Genomic DNA, 20,417 nt, shown 5'->3' with positions numbered 1-20,417 from the left:
TATGAATATTTTTGTAGGTATCAATGTTTTACATACCTTCTTTCTTCCAACAGAATGGTACATTGTGCAATGAGGGGGTAAGTGAAATCTTGGATACGAGGGTGGTAATTCCCGGCAGCCGCAGGCTGGAGGGAATTAAAAACCCGAGTTTGCAATATTCTTACCCCCGGAGTTATACACAATGTTTTTCATCACACTTGCGAAGAAAAAACTAAATTTTAAACGAAATAATTCTTAAATACGGTGACATATCAAACATTCGTCCGCCATTTTGTAATTTCTTGACAGGTTAGCATCGAGGGCACAGACCTATATGGCATTCAGCCACGCTTGAAAATTATGTAACAATATTTTAAACAGCTGTTAAATTATTTGATTTTAAACATAAACATAAATATTAAATTATAATCGTCAGTATTTTAAAAGTAAAACTCATTTATGCTACTTGGTTTGTATGAATAAGTGACATTATAAAAAAAACAGCTATAACACCCTAGGGAGTTATAGCTTTTTTTTACAATCCATAACTCCCACGGAAACAATATAGGCCTTTGTCCTTCAATACACCTGCATGAAATAAGATCTTTTTCGAGCAAGTGTGATGAAAATGAAGTTTTCAAGGTACCTCCAAACTGTTTAGTTTTTGTACGTACTATTTGATGGGTTACTAATTCAACTTTTTTACACCTTTTTTCTAAACCACACTGAGGTAAGGAGAACAATCTCTTATGGGAGAACTGTTGCTATAAAGTGTCTAGCTGGCAGCTGTAAATAATAGTTCGAAATCTCTCCGGTGGCGCTAGGGTAGCACAAGGACATGATATGAACCAAATATGAAATTAGACGTTATTGACGGAGTGAAGTGCGCTGTCAGTGATTTGTTTATTTTTATCAAAGTCAAAAATTCGCGATGTATTGTGGCGCCACCTATTTAAGGTGTTTTGATGGACTTTTCATACACATAGATTGCCTCCATACCACACTGTTATTTTTTTTGTAAATTGCAACCATAGACATTGCAAAAATAATCTATATGACCGGAAGTAGGTAAGTAAAGAAACGTACTGTCATGGATAACGATCTTCTTCCCTGATAAAAACGCGCCTTCTGCCACGCTAAAGAGGTAGCAACTCTGTAGTGAAATTATTACCTGATATATATTTTAAAGAGGAATAAGTTAATTTGGAAAAGAAAGTGACGTAATGAAAATGTGCGTAACAAACCCACCTTTTTTGTAAAGCTCCACCAAGTTCATTTTCTCAATTTATTACAGTGTTATATTTCATTTGCCCATGAAAATGACGAGAATCTCACCAATATTTCCATGTTACAGCATGTGGGGCTCAGCGTCGTTACGCGCCCGGCTCTGCGCGGGCGTCGCGCTGGCCATGTCGCTATCGCTGGGCGCTTCGCGGCGGGAACCCAAGGATCCCGACTCCGATATCTCGCTGTGGATCGACGAGCGACAAGTTCGTATGTTTAGTGGTAAGTTACTGTACGTTTACTTACTATCGCGTCGCTGTCGCTTCGCGACGGGAACCCAAGGACCTCATCTCCGACATCTCGCTATGGATCGACGGGCGACAAGTTCGTATGTTTAGTGGTAAGTTACTGTACGTTTACTTACTATCGCGTCGCTGTCGCTTCGCGACGGGAACCCAAGGACCTCATCTCCGACATCTCGCTATGGATCGACGAGCGACAAGTTCGTATGTTTAGTGGTAAACCTTGTTACTCTACTTACTATCGGCGTCGTGTTGGCTATCTCGCTGTCACTGGGCGCTTCGCGACGGCAACAAGGACTTCGCCTCCGATATCTCGCAGTGGATAGACGAGTGACATATTCACAATTCGCATGTTTAGTAACTTTACTGTCGTCAGTAACTTTACTGTACTTCACAGTAACTATTTTACTGTCGCGTATAGATCTTTTTTTTATTTTTATTAGTATTATATAGAGCAAAGGCAAATTCGATTATACCCTTTGTGAGAGACATGGAGTCTGAACTAGGCGTAAACCTGTAATACAGATCTCCAGGACCAGATAAACGTACTATTAGTAATTTAGTGCTATTGATGACTATAGAAAAGACACTTAGCATTAGTATTTTCGTACATTGACCGGTCTGTTGGCATCTCTATCGCACGCACATAAATATATTGCTGCCCAGAAATTGTTATTGACCGTCGGCAAGATGGGCGGGACAGCAATTATAATTACGCGCGTGTGATATATATAGAAACAGGCGGGCCAACTTACGAAATTATTCGTGCTCGTCCTTTCTTTAACCAAAACCTCTATTCCAGGTATATCTATGCAAGTATTCGCCATCCTCAACGGGCGCATCCCACAATACATCCTAGACCCGCAATTCTCGCACAAACTCCCCACCATCCCGTCGGAGGTGGGCTACGTTAACTTCACGTGGAAGTCGCGCAAGAAGTACCACTACCACTTCGACATACTCACCAGCTCGGACCCCAAGGTCCTGAAGCCGCCGGTGTTGAGTATTAAGACGCAGGGACGGGTGCCTTCTAAACGGCCGAAAGGTGAGAATCTATCGTAGGTCTTAGCGGTGCTTTGTTATTGACCAGCTAATCAAAAACAGCGGGGCATTATTAACACTGTCAGAGATTAAATAAAATAGAGAATGATTCTATTTAAACTGTATTTGTGTAAGGATGACGGGAGTGTATAGTTTCAGTTTAAAGACACTTCGCGAACAAAGCAGCGGGCAGAAGCTAGTGTACCAAAAATAAATAGAAAACGAAGAGCACCATAAAACGTGGTACTAGGTACGCCAAATTACTGCACAAATTAATGCGTCGCGAGTCGGTACAATTAAAGTCCTTTAGTCTATTATGCTGTCACCACACTGGGTGAGCATTGATAAACGCCAATTGATCAGTGATTGATGGACAATCGACTGATATGATATACAAACAACCCTTTTTATACAAATACGCAGTCGTTGAAAGTTGTCGCAGTAAATTTACGCCGCATCCACACGGTTCAATAGGGGGCGTGCATGAACTGTATGAGGCAGCACAATAACCCCCTGTATATTGGCGTGAAATGTAAATGTCAAGCTTAAGTTTCCAATTTACGCCACAAGATGGCAGATCCTACAACGCGCACGGTCTATGTATATATTTTTTTTAATGCTCCGCAGTTATTCTAAGTCCACTAACAGTTCAATGTCCACTTGTCCACAGAATTTAGTATATTTTTGCCATGCATGGCCAACAACAGTGGCGTGGCCACATTTGAAATAGGCCTAGTGCTCAAGCACGGGCGGGGCATACCGCTAAACGGCACGCCTCTCAGACTTAGTCTAAAAAAGGAATGCGCACAGAGAGGTGTGTATTTAGAAAGGACAGGTATTGTATCGCCAACGCATTTTTAACACTTACTCGCCTGCGGTTTTGAGCTTGTTGGGATCGTTGGTTGCTTTTTTAAACTCTCCGCTTTGCGGTATCGGGGTTCTATTTGACTGTTAACAATAGTGGCCATATCACTCTTATTGATGCAATATATTCTTAAATTTTCCCAAAATGACAAACATTTCTTCAATTACAAAAATGTATCATTGCTTGGGTTTGTTATCTTATTAGCACCTTATTGGTTGCACTTATGCTTAGCACTTATGTACGTATAACAAGGTGCCAATGTGCCAATCATTAACGCTCTGTAACGAACGAAACGCAACTGTCTCTGGCGCATTAATATGGAAGAGTGACAGAGAGAGATGACTACGCTACGCTACGGAGCGTAAACGATTGGCAAGTTGACTGGGCACCCAGAACGTTAGCGTGATATAGTCGTTAACGAACGTTAGGTGTATTGGCATGGAAAATCCCATACCTATATCACATGAAAAACCTAATATATCAATTACTTCACTACTTACAACCTGTGATAAAACATCAGCTGATTCCTAAAGAATCTAATCAGCAACAGATTTAGAATATGACAAGAGAATATTACAATTGATTTCCAACGTCCCAACAGGTACAAAATCGCAGACGTATCGCTTACTTTACTATTGAATTCTTTTAATTAACAGTACTTACTTTTCAATCATGACGGCTTATTAATGTTGCTTCTATGTGAAAATGGCTCGTACCCAAACCGTAAATTATTATTACGTATGATGATGAATCAAATTTAGACAAGAAAATACTAGAAAAGTAAACTATGTAGGTACAGATAGACTTAGTGATTTTCGGTATAGCTGCCGACTAATACTAACTTTTTTTCTAATTCTTTATTTTCTCTTGGTTACTAACAAGTGAAAAACTAATAAGTAATGGTTTAACCTAACTACAAAATACTCTACACAAGATGTAGAGCGAACTCGCACTAATTTCAAACCTACTTATTAAGTTTTAAAAGATTGATTCTGATATTAACCATACAACTATCAATCCCCATCCCCTTCTAATAACATTTTTTTTATTTATCCATTAGCTAAGTTAAAGATAAGCTCGTAAATTATTTGACTAATTGATGAAGCTGTAATATAGTATATCTTGTTGGTTGAATATTCATGTCGCATATATGGTTTTAGATTACGGTTTAAAACGAAAATGACCTATATATTTTTGTTAGACTGTCTCAGAAAAACTGTCTATGGTTGCGCGTTATTTATCTTATTTACCCACCACCGTTCAAATACATGTTTCGACTGTACTTCGTTTTTTTTTGCATTAGAAAAAGACAAGAAGAGACTTGTACATCAAGATAGTGATAGTATTTTTTATTATTTTATACTACGTCGGTGGCAAACAAGCATACGGCCTGCCGGATGGTAAGCAGTCTCCGTAGCCTATGTACACCTGCAACTCCAGAGGCGTTACATGCGCGTTGCCGACCCTAACCCCACCCCCCTCGTTGAGCTCTGGCAACCTTACTCACCGGCAGGAACACAACACTATGAGTAGGGTCAAGTGTTATTTGGCTGCGGTTTTCTGTAAGGTGGAGGTACTTCCCCAGTTGGGCTCTGCTCTAGATCTGGAATGACATCTGCTGTGCTGTGCCCTACCACACAAGGCGAGATGACATTCACATTGCCCATACCTCTCTTTTGGACGTAGTTTAAGGACATACCCGGGTCCAGAAACTTTTATTTGAACAGTATTTTTACTAATGCTAAAAAAGAAACGCTGCAATAAAGAGTTTCAACTTTCACAATTCAAACATTTTCACGGATCCCTGTCTGAAAATATTTTAGGAAAAGACTAACCCTTATTTATTCGTATTTTAAAATTTATTACTTTTATTATAAGTTGCAATTACACATAGCACTCGTTAAGTTTACTTCAAAATTTTCCTATTCTGGGGGCACGAAGCGCTAAGGCACTACCTGCCTTTTCTCGAAGCGCTTCGTTATTTTATAAACCCTCATAACTTGGATTTGGATTATACCAGATAAACAAAATTCTGGAGATATGATTCAATAGTTTCAATTAGTTTACTCATACATACTTATTAAGCATAAAAATTTTCAATTGCATAGCTCTTATACTTTAGATTTTATTCATATCTAAAATACCCCGATTTCGTCACTGACTAACTCACTCACTGACGATCATCAAAACCCTTAGGGTACTTCCTGAAGTCCTAGGCAGCTGAAATTTGGCATGTAAGGATAGTATTAGTAAACTAACAACAAAAAAAAATCTAAAACTTAGGGGGGTGGAAATTGGAACCGGGAATCAATAACAGCTGAACCTATTTAGTTGAAATTTGGTAATTAGACAGTTTTTGTTATGGGGAAGGGTATAGAATAGTATTCAATCCCAAAATCATCCCGTAAGGGTGGAAAGGGAGTGGAAAAGGGCATTGGGCGAAAAGGAGGTTGAAGTATGTATGGAGAAACATTAAAAAGCGATTCCATAAAAGATAGGCTCTCAGATACGTATTTCAGGATGTTTTAAAACATTTCATCTAAAATGAGTCCAAACAAATTAGGAGGATTAAAACAGTTATTGACCAAGAATTGGGTGTAGGTACTGCTATCCCATTTTACCAGCCATTTGCGTCCCTCTGCTGACCAGCTTTGGAGCGTCAAAAATATGTCGAAATAAATGTGGCGGGCCAAAACGTTCTGATATTGACCCAGACTATCATATTCTACCAGATATCTGCGTCACTCTGCTGACCGTTTTGGAGCCCTATTGTTCTCCAGAAGGTTCCAGTCCCTGTGACCTAACTAATAATACATTTACGGTGGGTACGCGCCGCCGTGTTTGTGTTTCGAACAATGCGGCACTGGACGTTTATGACCGTATTGTGCGGTTTACGGGCACTTACTGTTCTCGCTGATTACAGACATAACAATTTTATATTACTTCTTTTATGATGTTTTGTTATTGGCGCTAGTTTGGTCTCGCCGCCTCGTGTCGAGACGGGGATTTCCGATTTCCGATGATAGGATAACGAATGTTTATTGTATAGGTATTGTCGTTATTTGCCATTGTTTTGACCCACTCGCAAACAAAATTTGTGTTTTCGTACATATGTATGAATGTATTTAGAATTCTTTGGCACGCCCTGCATCCCACACCCTTCGATGGATTGAAATATGTGAGGTGTCATTAGATTTATCTCAGAAGTGGTACTGGACTGACATAGGGTATATCGACAATATAAAAAAAATGAAAGGCGAATTTTGGCGCCAAAATATAGTCATTTTGATTCAAGATATTCTTTATTCAAGTTCCAAGTAGGCCTAGCAACAAGCACTTATAGCAGTCGGGGTCTTTTTTTATTCGATTTATAGTAAACTCTAGCTGTGAAACTGGGGGTCTTGTATATTTATTACTAGTTGACATAGTATTTCGGGCCCTTAGCGTTCACTATTTAGACGAAGCGGCGAGAGAAATTAGCCAAATTCTTAATAACGCATTTACAATAAATCCTCACCTACGAGTACATAAATGTATTTTGCCGCATTGCTCCATTTACTAATCGAGTGATATACATAATTGCAATACTTACCTACGCGGTTACCCCACTGATGTGAATCCGCACGTCGCTCAGGTGTGAGCGAGACAGCGATATGCTCGAATACAGCGATGTCCCGCTCGCAGACCGGAGCAGCGTGCGAATTCGCACCGAATGGGAAGACCACCTTAACCCTTGCCTTATTTTCCGGACTATCGCCGAGGGCGCGGATTGGTCGACCGCGGTGCCTCTGCTCACAGAATTTGCGTTTTTAGGTTGGTACTTCATGCTTTATTTTTTTAATTTTAGGTTTAGCAGTTGAATTATACCTATTGTAATTAATTTTCAGTTGTTTGGAAAATGTATCACACGCTGTTAACTATTGCATTTGAACACTAATAGTGCGACAAGTTTTTACTCTAGCTTTTTGTGATGACAATTGAACTGCTAACCCTACCAACTCTAGCAAGTTTCTGAAACGTTATGGGGTATATGAATAATTTGGGTTAGGTGAACTACCCTATTGTTGGCATTGCACCAATGTTGAGCACCTTCAAAGTTGTTTTAAGGCAACAGCGGTGACTTTTGTACAAAAATGGAAGCCAATAACTAGTGCTTTTCAGTGGCAACGATTGGGTAGTTTACCATCTCCGTTGCGGCCTCAGAGAGCTTGTACGGTTTTTTCAGTCATATTAGTTGATGTATATTTTGCTGCTATATAGTTTTATATTTTGTACTCAATCTATATTCTATATAATGTCGCTTTCCGGGTTATGGTTCATTTTCTTATCTTCTTATCATAATATGGGTATCATATTGTTTACCGCCATTGCCAATTTTCTGTACTTCCACATCCACTTTCGCCGTCACTATTAACATTTACACTAAAACATTTATCCAATCACAGGGCCGGATCCCGAGTGCGACAAAAAATGCGCCAATCAGGGCTGGTGCAACCACGAGAAGATCTGCCAATGCCCCGAGGGTTATATGGGACAGCACTGTCGCACGGCACTTTGCTACCCACAATGTATGAACGGAGGCAACTGTACTGCACCAGGCGTGTGCTCTTGCCCTGCAGGTTATCAGGGACTGCACTGTGAAGGAGGTAATATATACCATATTGTCTAGTAAATAAGGCTTAGTTTACTTCTGAGGGCTAAATGGGTCGAACGGCACTTTGCTACCCACAATGTATGAAAACCGCAGCCAAATAACACTTGACCCTACTCATAGTGTTGTGTTCCTGCCGGTGAGTAAGGTTGCCAGAGCTCAACGAGGGGGGGGGGGGGGTGGGGTTAGGGTCGGCAGCGCGCATGTAACTTCTCTGGAGTTGCAGGTGTACATAGGCTACGGAGACTGCTTACCATCAGGCAGGCCGTATGCTTGTTTGCCACCGACGTAGTATAAAAAAAAAAAATAACGAAGGCAATTGTACTGCACCAGGCGTGTGCTCTTGCCCTGCAGAGTACCAGGGACTATACTGTGAAGGAGGTGATATATACCATATTGTATGGTAAATAAGGCTTAGTTTACTTCTGAGGGCTAGATGGGTCGAACCTCACTTTGCTACCCACAAAGTATGAACGGAGGCAATTGTACTGCACCAGGCGTGTGCTCTTGCCCCGCAGGGTACCAGGGACTACACTGTGAAGGAGGTGAAATATACCATATTGTCTAGTAAATAAGGCTTAGTTTACTTCTGAGGGCTACATGGGTTAAACGGCACTTTGCTACCCACAATGTATGAACGGAGGCAACTGTACTGCAGCAAGCGTGTGCTCTTGCCCTGCAGAGTACCAGGGAGAAAGGGGTAATATATACCATATTGTCTAGTAAATAAGGCTTAGTTTACTTCTGAGGGCTACATGGGTTGAACGGCACTTCGCTACCCACAATGTATGAACGGAGGCAACTGTACTGAACCACGCGTGTGCTCTTATTGAGTTATATACCGTATGTGTAGGGGATAAGGTTCAGTTTACTACTGAGAGCTATATACTCGTAGGTACTGCGGTAAGGCTCTCTCTTCCTGCAGTGCAAAAACGTTAACAAACTCGGATTGAGTTACGGGACATCTACTTATACTATTGTGTATCTAATGAATTAAGGTTTTACTACACTACAGCAATGAAACAATATTAAATGCTGCAACTTTATATCAAAACATGATGACTATAAAAAACTACTCGTCTTATCTTATAAAATCACTAACATGATACTGATGCCGAAGTTTCTGAAGTGAAAATATTAGACTAGAGTTTTATCGGAAATACTTATGAGAATTATGAGTAACTTAATAATTATTATGAAACGCTTTATATCATCAGATGACAACCAAAACTAACTAATTTCTACAAGTTTCGACCCTTATTGAACCGTAATAACACCATAACAAAGCTGATTTTTGCTTAATTTTTTTTGAAGTTTTGTTTGTCATCTGAAGTTTTGTTTGATATTCAACATATTAACTAGATGTAAGCAACAATGCAAGGAAAAAAAAGTCGGCTGTCGTAAATTCGGAATGAAAAGACTTCGTAAATGTGTAACAAAATATTTAGTAAACAATGCCGGATTTAGAGGTCTGGAGGCCTCGGGCAATAAAGGAGTGGAGGCCCCCTGGCCCCAATTTTTTTCCAAATAATATGGTAAATTTTCCGAATTCTCTATTGTGGGGGCCCCTCTTTTGTGGAGGCCCGGGGCAGTAGCCCCGGTTGCCCTCCCCTAAATCCGGCCCTGTTAGTAAAGTCCGAACCTTATGTAGAGTCCGACATTACAGGAACGCCCTGTAACGGTCAGACGAGTATCAGAAATTACGGAAAATTGAACCCTGTCATTTTCAAATGAAGTTTAAAATCATTGCTATAAGGTTTTCCCGAGGGTCTACAGTATGGGGTTCTTCAAAAAAGGAGTGTACAGGTTTTTAAAGGGTCGGCAACGCGCATGTAACACCTCTGGAGTTGCAGGCGTCCATAGGCTGCGGTGACTGCTTACCATCAGGCGGGCCGTATGCTTGTTTGCCACCGTCGTGGTATAAAAAAAAAAAAAAAGTGGTCATTTTTGCCATAAAAAATCGAAGTTTGCCCGTTAAAGGGTTAAATCCTCTTCTCTTCATTCTCTTTCGCAGTAAAAACTATTGTATCTGAGTAAACTATTGTAGAAAGCCTAGGTATAAGAAAGCAAAAAATTGTATTTGCGATTTACGTATATTAAATCCTCTTAGAAATAGCGATAGCCCCCTTACACCCAGCCTTTATGACCTCAGTGAGCGCCTTATAGAAGGGCGCCTGCTCTGCGCCATGGTCTATCCCGGTGTCGTGGTGCTCCTGCTCCTCGTCACGGAACTTGGTGATGGTGGCCAGGATCTCGGGGTCCACGTTGGGGTCCTCCATGAGGGTGCGGAGCTGGTCGTTGTAGTGTTCCACTATAACGGTTTCGACGGCCACGGTGCAGGCCATGGCGGCTTCTTTCCCCATTAGAGCGGTGCCTGGAATCGAGATTATTTTCGATAGATATATAAAAAGGTTTAGACTAGCAAGAACTTACATGCAATTTTCATTACAGCGGTATCTGATCAAATCTTTGAATGCAGTATAAAACAGTTGGGAAAATTAAATAAATGAATAAAGGATTCGAACGTAAGATGAACGAAATAAGATGAAATTCTATTGGAAGATGCCTTAAAAATCAACTCTATTTGTACTGAGACATGTCCTGGTGGTGCATGCCCTGTTAAGTCCAAATACAGTCGAAAAAAAAAAGTAAATGATTTATACAGCTGGTATTTTTTTTATGTAAAAGGAGGCAAATGGGCAGATGGATCACCTAATGGTAAGCGATTACCGCCGGCCATGGACACCTGCAACACCAGATGGGTTGTAAGTGCGTTGCCGGCATTTAAGACGGGAGTACGCTCTTTTCTTGAAGGTTTGAAGGTTGTATCGGTCCGGAAATATCGCAGGGGACAGCTCATTCGACACGACAGTTTAGCTTTGTGTGTGTGTGTGTGTGTGTGTGTGTGTGTATTTTTAGTATCTTCTTCAACTATACACGTAAAAAAGACGGGGATGTACTCACTTAATGGAGTGTGCTATTTCATGTGGTCGAAGCGAATGATTATGTACAGGTATGGTAATGTACAGTTACTTACCCCGCCGTATTCACAAAATATCTTTAGGCAATCAATTTAAAGAAAGAAAAGATGATATCACAAGGTTTCACGCACTGATTTTAACGTATCTTTCAGGTTCAGATCAGATTTGAGCAGATTTCTCTGTTATTTTGACAAAACGTAGTCGTAACATTTTCTGTACTTAGGGAAGAGCGCCAATGCGCGCGTGGTGGTGGCAGGGCGAAGCTTTTTTACAACTTTAGTTCCCGATGTTTTTAAGAGATGGCGCTAGTAGTAGTGTAATTTAAGCTCACTTATGTTCATTGAAATTTTAATCTTGAAATGAGCGGATTGGAAACAAAAATGCATTAAATGAAAGCTGAAACATGTATTTAAGTGTAAGATCATCTTACCTGCGCCAAGGACGAAGCCAGCAACGTTCCATATCGGCGTGAGCACTGTTGGCCGCACTCTGTATTCGTTTATTAACTGTTCGAAGCGCTCGCGGTGCTGAAATGTAATGAAAATCATAATAAACATATAAAAAAATGTAATAATCCTACCGATTGTCTGTATACTTAATAGGGAGCGTGCATAAACTGTAGGAGGCAGCACAGGAGCCGTCAGATTTTTGGCGCGAGGCGTAAATGTGATGTTTATTGTTCCGATGTAGCCCAAAAGATGGCATAACCTACTATGCACAAGAAAACACGTGACGTGTAAATGTACATGTTTATGGTTCCGATTTAGGCCACAAGATGGCAGACCCTCCAACGCGCACGGTCTCTATACCTGGTAGGCCAACCAAATAATCCTAACGTAGCGCCTAGTCCAAGAAAATCCCATACTTATGCGCGTAAAACTGGCTTACATACTTTCACATATATTTTTCTGTTCTCCGTGCCGGAAAGAGTAAACTTTCGGCACGCTGCGCTAAACGTAGTTGCCGCTTTCGGGCTCCGTCGAACAGAAAAATAGTATACACACCTCAATAAGCACAGAAAAGATAATCATACTACCTAGACTTCTGACTGCACGCCGACTGCACAATTTCCGTACAAATTGGGTTGCAGTCCGTCTGTGCCGGCCCTAACGCATTACGTTCTCTTTGTCGCTCTCTAGACAGTGAGTGAGAGACTACTCTGATCAATCGTGAGATGAGGGAACCGCATAATTGAGTGATATACCACCGTCACAAGTTTTACCTGTGGCTTGCCATGACATCAAGGTAGTACGAGTATTTTTGCGTCTCTAAAATAAACTTCTGCCTATTTCTGTTGATTACCATCGCGCGATGACAATTTCGCTGTACTGTTGTACTGGTTTACCAGTTGCCGATTCACACTGTACGCCGCATACGGGCCCTATCGACCAATAAAAAGAGTTCCTATGGAATGCTTTATGGAAATCTCCCGCACCCTGCACGCGGGCCCTATCGACCAATGAAACTGAGCCATAAGACCCAGCCCAAAATTTGCCAGTGAAATTTGGACCTACGGTGTAAGAAATAGAGTTGTTTGATACCTTGACCTCCTGCTCCCACATGTGTTTGATGGTCGGTCCTTCGGCCGTGTTGCCGAGGACAGCCATCTGCCCCGCGTAGATACGGTCCGCGCCAAGCTCGCCGGCGTGGTCAACACGAATTATCTTGTCGAGCTGTAACATTAAATTCGAATTTGAGAATGATGTTTAGATCCTTCTTATATGAGCGCCACCACTCCTTGGTCTATACATATATTACAGGAATGACTTCTTACATGCGGGTTCTTTTTCCAAGTAGCTGAGTGCGCTCGCCTCACGTGCTGCAAGATAGCTGGACGGCTCATTGTAACTTATCTCTGAAATTAAGGGAAAACAAACTGTTATTTTTATTATTATGAAAAGTATGTACATCTGATCAACCAACGTGTTAAACAAATACATATTAACAAATATTAATTTTTCTGCAGGAATATGTGGACAAAAATGCCTAAACGGGGGAAAGTGTATACAGAAGGATACGTGCGAATGTCCTAAAGGATATTACGGACTTAGATGCGAATTTTGTAAGTGGTTTTTATTATCAGTAGGTAATTAATATTTTTAATGGGTAGGCTTGTAATAATTTCATATAATTTTTTGTGTAGCTATATTGCTAAGTTTTGGACATTTTTGTACGTGTTCCACAGCCATTTCTTGTACATTACACTACTTTTTTTTTATCTAGTACTCTTTTAAGTCAATAACTGTGAGCGTGATCGGTTTATTGAACCTTTGATTGAATATCGAAAAACTGCCTGATTTAATAAAAGGATGTGTTGCCATGAAAAATTAATGATGGTGTAAAAATATCTAAGTACTCGTAACCTTACATTTTACGTGCGATACGCACTTGCTAATATTTTCAAACATGATTATCATGAAGCCTGCTTTAAAAAGAAATCCTAAATAAACTACATTTTTTTCTAGCAAAATGCGTGATCCCCTGCCTGAACGGCGGGCGCTGCAAGGGCGTCAATAAATGTCGCTGCCCCGCCGGCTTCGGCGGCAACCACTGCGAGGTTGGACGGCGCGGCGGCGAGTGTGCGCGCGGCTGCCGGCATGGCTCCTGCCGTGGTGGAGCCTGTGTGTGCGAGCCGGGCTGGAGAGGACGCGCCTGCCATCGCAGCTCGGGTAAACATCTTATAATGTACAAACTTTACTGAACAACGAACAACTCACTTTCGGCGTCAAAACTACTACCTAAACTTCGAGATGCGTCGTAGCCGCAGCGGCTAGTTAGAATCTTGTTTGTTCATGTACCTATCAACGTTATATAGGTTCCTTCGTGTTCCGCAAGGTAGGGATATGCTTATAGGGCATTTCTGCGATCCGGACTAATGAGGTACTGCCATCGTAGCAGATCAAGCAGTTTCTTTGTCAATTAAAGTTTTGTGAATAATGAACACTAAACAGTGTTCATTATTCACAAAACGTTTCCTTCGAAATGTTTAGATCGTAAAAGAGTTCCTTGCGGTTACCATTGCAAAAAAAATGAGTATTAAACGGCGCCTCGCCTGTCTATATCAACCCTACGGATATTTATTTAAGGGGAGATGCATAAGCAAATTAAAAGGGGTGTAACCATGTTACTTCTGCGCACGCGACTGCGGACGCGTTGCGTGGGGACCTACCAATAACTCCATAGAACGTTAATGCCTTAGCAACAAAGTTCAAATTCTAACAAAGATTCTAATTGTAAAACAAATGGGACCGTCGTGTGCGCATCGCGTGACCCTATAAAACACTTAATCACGCATGGTAAAGTATCCCTCGACCCACCTTGTTCCTTAGGGAGGGGTTTATGGGGTTACTAGTAAAGTCATTCATTGGGAAACTTTTTGTTTCTGACATAGTACTCGTATTAAATTACAAAAAATAATTCTTATCGAATTCCGTAGAGGTAGTAGGTATAGGTATCAAATTTAAAGCAAAATTATAAGAATAATTTTTAGTTCTCGATACCCCGATAAAGTCAATATATTTTTTAAGCTAGTTTTTTGAAAATACATTACATACTTACTAGATACACTGCGTACCTTAAGTAAAAAAGCGGCCAAGTGCGAGTCGGACTCGCCCATGAAGGGTTCCTTTATGACGTATTAAAAAAAACTACTTAAACTACTAGATCTCGTTCAACATTTTACCACTTTGGACACACATTTTACCACTTTGGTAGTGTCTCTCGCGCAAACTATTCACTTTAGAAAAAAATTATATTAGGAACCTAAATATCATTTTTGAAGACCTATCCATAGATACCCCACACGTATGGGTTTGACAAAAAAAATTTTTTTTTTAATTTTATGACGTATTAAAAAAAACTACTCACTAGATCTCGTTCAAAACAATTTTCGTTAGAAGTTTGCATCGTAATGTATATCATATATTTTTTTTAGATTTTTCATTCTGTTATTTTAGAAGTTACAGGGGGGGACACACTTTTTTTTACTTTGGGAGGTTCTCTCGCGCAAACTATTCAGTTTAGAAAAAAATGATATTAGAAAACTTAATATCATTTTTGAAGACCTATCCATAGATACCCCACATGTATGGGTATGTTGAAAAAAAAAAAATTTTTTTTTAATTTCATGACGTATTTAAAAAAAACTACTTACTAGATCTCGTTCAAACCAATTTTCGGTGGAAGTTTACATGGCAATGTATATAATATATTTTTTTTAGATTTTTCATTCTGTTATTTTAGAAGTTACGGGGGGGGGGACACACATTTTACCACTTTGGAAGTGTCTCTCGCGCAAACTATTCATTTTAGAAAAAAATGATGTTAGAAACCTCAATATCATTTTTGAAGACCTATCCATAGATACCCCACACGTATGGGTTTGATGAAAAAAGATTTTTTGAGTTTCAGTTCTAAGTATGGGGAACCCCCAAAATTTATTGTTTTTTTTTCTATTTTTGTGTGAAAATCTTAATGCGGTTCATAGAAAACATCCACTTACTAAGTTTTAACAGTACAGCTCTTATAGTTTCGGAAAAAAGTGGCTGTGACAGAATCGGACAGACAGACGGACATGACGAATCTATAAGGGTTCCGTTTTTTGCCATTTGGCTACGGAACCCTAAAAAGACGAAACTACATAGCTCAATAGATAAGTTTTGCAATAGACAAATATGAAACAAAGATGTAGGTAGGTAGCCTATCACATATACTTTCTTATACATACTTTATTTCCGTAGACAATGTTTGGCGGAAAACATTTCCTTTCTTTTTAAATTTACTTCTTTAAAATAGATTTAATATAAAGGTTCAATAAAAAGTTTCTGAATATTGAGTTTTTTGCGTAAAAGAATTTGCAAAAAACTAGAATCTCATACAATCAATACGAACATACCGGAAGGCGATCAAAAGCGGATAAACGTTTTTTCTATTCAGACACAAATCCGCGCGTGCCTTATCTCAAAAAATCAATAGCGTAGCGAAGTCAAGGGCTGCACTTGTTACGGGCGCGTGTCATTCACCCCTCGCTAGCCAGAGGGTGCGCGGGAGTCGCCCTCTAGATCCACGATATAGGTCACTGCCCTGGGGGCACAGCAAAGAGGGTGGCGACCTAAAAACGATTGCGAGCGAATTTGGTTTGTAGATGATAATATGAGTATTCTACCAATACTACGAAAACCTTGTATTGCGAATCGACTCAGGACAGCTTTGTCCACAATCCTATTTCGTCACCTTTTTAAATCGTCAAAAATAAAATAAAAATCGTTTAATTCAGACCAGGTGATCCATATTTTTGTTAGTAAACGTAATAACTTACACCGATAAGAAATTACATAAAAACACTTAAACTTTAAAAGTGGCAAAAAGGTAGGTTATTTAGCCCTGCCTATCACCACCTCACCACAACCTTGTGAGGCGGCAATCTAAGCGTTCAGACAAAGTCCTCAGGAGGCTGTTGCTACTGCCATGCATGCGCTTCAATGCCATGTCGTCAGAATACAATTCCTAAATCGTCATATACCTTCCTAACTCGTCCATATAATATTCGTACATCCACTATTTTGACTACAGTCCCAGATCGTCTACATTCCTATATTGACCACAGTGCCAGCTCGTCAACATTATTGTACCACCCATTATCCTGACTAAGATAACATTGGCACTTTTCATTTACTTTTGCATTGCTTTTTTCCAACTGAAAAATTTTGTTGGCTTCCTCCACCAATGCCTGCACTGTGGACCATATAGGAATGTGGATGGGTTAGCACTGTGGAGCCTGTATTTAAATATTTGGCGCCCCGGACCAACTGTGGACCATGTAGGAATGTGGACAAGATAGGAAAGTGACGATATAGCAATGTTGACGAATCAGAACATTGGACCATATCAACCATATGACAATAATGGAATAGGATTGTGCAGGAAGCGGTCGGCGGTAGATGAAAGTTTTTTGAAGACGTTTAGCAGTCTTAGGGTCTTATTTTTTAACCCCCGATGCAAAAGAGGAGTGTTATATGTTTGACGCCAATGTATGTCTGTCTATCTGTGGCATCGTTGCTCTCCAACGGATGGGCTGATTTCGATGTTGTTTTTAGGTGAAAGCGAGTTTCCTTGCGGTGGTTAGCTATGTTTGATTAAAGAATTTGACGAGTATCAGCTCTTTTCCGAAATGATGTAATAAATAAGGCGTTTTGGCAAAAAAAATATTTGCGCGTAGGGGTTTTTTTACATTTTTATTTTAATATCTAATCGAATTTGAAAGAGCGAGTAGGTTTCTTTGGAAAATTATATTTTTGTAGATTTTTTGATCGTTTTATTGATATAATTATTTGTTACAGGATCTTCTGAAGAGTCCAGTGAGTTGAAGAGACCGCGATGAAGCGATACACAGTGACGAACTACTACTTAATGATGTGATTCTCTTAATTTTATTATAAATTCTAACGAATACATGTTAATGTATGTTTAATTAGTCATTTAGGTGTAAGTGCTATGCCAGTTAGGTGTAATAAGTGATGAAATTTATGCAATATGAAATTATAGAGTTTATTGAATTAATATGAGTTTAATTTTTTTCCCATTTGGGGGTCATTCATCAATTACGCAATGTTTTACTTCTATTACTGTAATGTTCTGCCGCCAGAGTGCAGCACTAGCACAAATTGTAAGCCATAGAGTAACTTGTATGTATTATACTATGCCGTAAACAGGTTGTTTAACAAGTTTTCACAGATTATTTGTTACAGATAAATATGACAAAGCGGTTTGTTTACTGTTTATGCTAGAGGCGCCCCCTATGCAGAGTTTTGCGTAATATTCCCAATTCGAATTATTTTAGTAAATGTATCATTACAAAGTTTATAACACTGATTAGGAATGAATTTTTTTATTTTATTTTATTCGGAAAACCAACAGCTTAAGTAAACTAAAACTAGGTTAACATAAATATGTATCAGGGAAGCCAATTAAAGGTTTCCACTACTATAATACAAAAACTAGTTGTTTAATAGTACAATAAATAAAAAACAAAACAATTTCGTTTATACATAGATGAAATCAAAGTGACGGCACAAATTCTATGACCCCCTCTCACCCCATAAACCAGTGACGTAATTAATGGATGATCCCTTTTCATTGTATTAAATTAATATTATATTACAAATGTGAATGTTTATGCTCTTAAATGCACCAAATTTAAACGCAAAAGCAAAGTAATGAGTGGAGGAAGAGTGCAAAAAAATTCTCCTAAACAGATTTTGACACATCACATGGTAACATCAAAATCTGTCATAAACAAAAATGATGGTTTAAATTGAATTTTTGATAGAAATTATAGGATAATCAAAACATCACCAACAGGAATCATAATAGCTGAGAAACTGAGACGGGATAAATTGTAAGCATCCAATTTAACCTCTTGTATTCTTCATCCCATATCCACCCAAGCTATTTGGACTATAAATATAAATATCAGGATTATTGTTTAAACCGGGATTCTTTTGACAAGACACATGAAAGCTTAATACTTAAGAGTCGGATGTCAGACCAACTAACTATATAGACTGGAATATCCAGATGTGAGAGTGCCATCACATCATAAACATCCAATATTTTGTGTTGTGTTGTGTTCCTGCCGGTGAGTAAGGTTGCCAGAGAGCTCAACGAGGGGTTTGGGGTCATCAACACGCATGTAACTCCTCTGGAGTTGCAGGCGTACATAGGCTATGGAGACTGCTTACCATCAGACGGGCCGTATGCTTCTTTGCCACCGACGTAGTATAAAAAAATCTATGAAATGATGACATTTAATATATAATTCCACACTTTGATCCGGCAACATTGGTGCAGAGTTAGTTCAAATGAGTAGATAACAGAAGATTTTAAAATAATGTGGTAATTATGGAAAAACGTCACTAAATGTTAATCATCTGAAGCAATTTTTACAAGGTTTTATTTAACTTGTTTGTAATATGTTTGTGGGTCAAATCTTGCATGCCACATTAGAGCCACTTCCCATTACTTGATTGAGCTAAAACTTCCGTCCATAATTATGTAAGTTGAGTGACAATGTAATACTATGGTAGGTCAAGCTGATCTGATGATGGACACAGGAGGCCATAGGAACTCTGTGATAAAACAACACAAACTAATTTCGTTTGGATTTTTTGGAATTGTCTCGATGAGTTTTAGTAGCCTGTTAAAAAGAGTACAGTCAGCAATAAAAACTTGTATCAAAAATTTAATATTTGACAAAAAACTTTTTGGAGTCACATGGCCAGGCTACAAAGCCTGTACCCCAAGATTTAGAAGAATTGGTACATATGGGGTGGTCAGGGCAAAGCTCACTAAGACCTATATAGCAAGAGACAACAGCTAGCACTGAAGCGATGACACACTGTTACTACTGAACCATGTAATATATATTTATTTTCTCGACCATTGTGAAGACTTACATTATAAAAATATAAAAATATATATATAAATACCTAGTCTACCGCTTTCCTATAACCACAGTGAAATTATTAAGTATTCTAATTTAGCATTTTAGCATGTTATCATTTATGTCAATGAATTTCTAAGAAGATTATTTCATTGTTAATTTAATTCAATAATAATTACCTACTAATATACAAAGTAGCAGAGTTAATCTTTTGCAGCATTCTATTAAGAATAAGTAAGTAAATATTCTATATTGGGCCAATCATTATACATTTTACATACATGTAAAACTACATATACATTTTAAAGGAAAATAGAACCGGAGAAAGAGCTATCCTTCCAGGAAAAGGTAGCAGGAAATTTAGAACTCATACAAAAATCAACAGCTACTGTAAGGAGCGAAATATTAAGACTATAAAACACGAGCACACGTATGTGTGCTACATACTACTTATATAAATATTAAAACAATACCTAATTAGGTTAGCTTAGGTTATGTGTACATTTTATCATAAATTATTAATATTAATACACATATTTAACAGGCTTCAGTTATAAAAAAAAGTGCTAGAATAAATGTTATTTTACTTATTGTATCAGGAACATTGAAAAACAACAAACAAATATAGCTTGTTTGATTATTGTTATGAAATGTGTTGAAACATTATTTATCAATGTATATAAAGCATTTTACTGTAGATCGAACAGGAATATAACTTACATAAATAATAAACGTTGAACATGAACACAAACCACTGTATTCACAAAACTTTCGCTTTTTTCCTAACGGGTGAAAGATAAATCTAATCGAAATCAGCTGATTGCAAATAACTGAAACTGTTTACTTCTGAACGTCAGATAGCTTATAGAAAAGCTCGCTAGTGGGCGCTACTTTGTATGACGTGATCGATGTTTTCGAAAATAAACTTGGAATT

At 38.9% G+C, this 20,417-nt stretch overlaps 2 protein-coding genes across 5 annotated transcripts in view; one reads left to right on the top strand and one right to left on the bottom strand.

Annotated features, from left to right (window-relative positions):
* The window catches only part of LOC133519296 (protein shifted), a 27,083-nt gene extending 9,482 nt beyond the window's left edge, over positions 1-17,601 (top strand). For 2 of the 4 annotated variants that reach the window (XM_061853321.1, XM_061853322.1), the window contains exons 2-8: positions 1,334-1,485; positions 2,308-2,550; positions 3,217-3,381; positions 7,857-8,057; positions 13,010-13,105; positions 13,509-13,712; positions 17,382-17,601. In XM_061853321.1, the coding sequence (XP_061709305.1) occupies positions 1,335-1,485; positions 2,308-2,550; positions 3,217-3,381; positions 7,857-8,057; positions 13,010-13,105; positions 13,509-13,712; positions 17,382-17,422 (1,101 nt within the window). In that variant the 5' untranslated portion in view covers position 1,334 and the 3' untranslated portion in view covers positions 17,423-17,601. Of the gene's footprint in view, positions 1-1,333; positions 1,486-1,623; positions 1,722-2,307; positions 2,551-3,216; positions 3,382-7,856; positions 8,058-13,009; positions 13,106-13,508; positions 13,713-17,381 lie in introns of those variants that run through there. The other 2 variants (XM_061853324.1, XM_061853325.1) reach the window with 2 other exon arrangements.
* LOC133519311 (5-demethoxyubiquinone hydroxylase, mitochondrial) lies at positions 10,137-20,417 on the bottom strand. Its single transcript, XM_061853346.1, has 5 exons — positions 20,204-20,417; positions 12,818-12,898; positions 12,585-12,716; positions 11,474-11,570; positions 10,137-10,436 (listed from the first exon to the last, which is right to left on the bottom strand). Exons 2-5 carry the CDS (start codon positions 12,884-12,886, stop codon positions 10,159-10,161), a joined length of 576 nt encoding a protein of 191 aa, XP_061709330.1. The 5' UTR covers positions 12,887-12,898; positions 20,204-20,417; the 3' UTR covers positions 10,137-10,158.

The sequence above is a fragment of the Cydia pomonella genome, chromosome 6, assembly GCF_033807575.1.
Source record: "Cydia pomonella isolate Wapato2018A chromosome 6, ilCydPomo1, whole genome shotgun sequence".
Lineage (NCBI taxonomy): Eukaryota > Metazoa > Arthropoda > Insecta > Lepidoptera > Tortricidae > Cydia > Cydia pomonella.
Note: the sequence above shows the minus strand (reverse complement) of the source record. Positions and strands in the feature narration are given on the sequence as shown.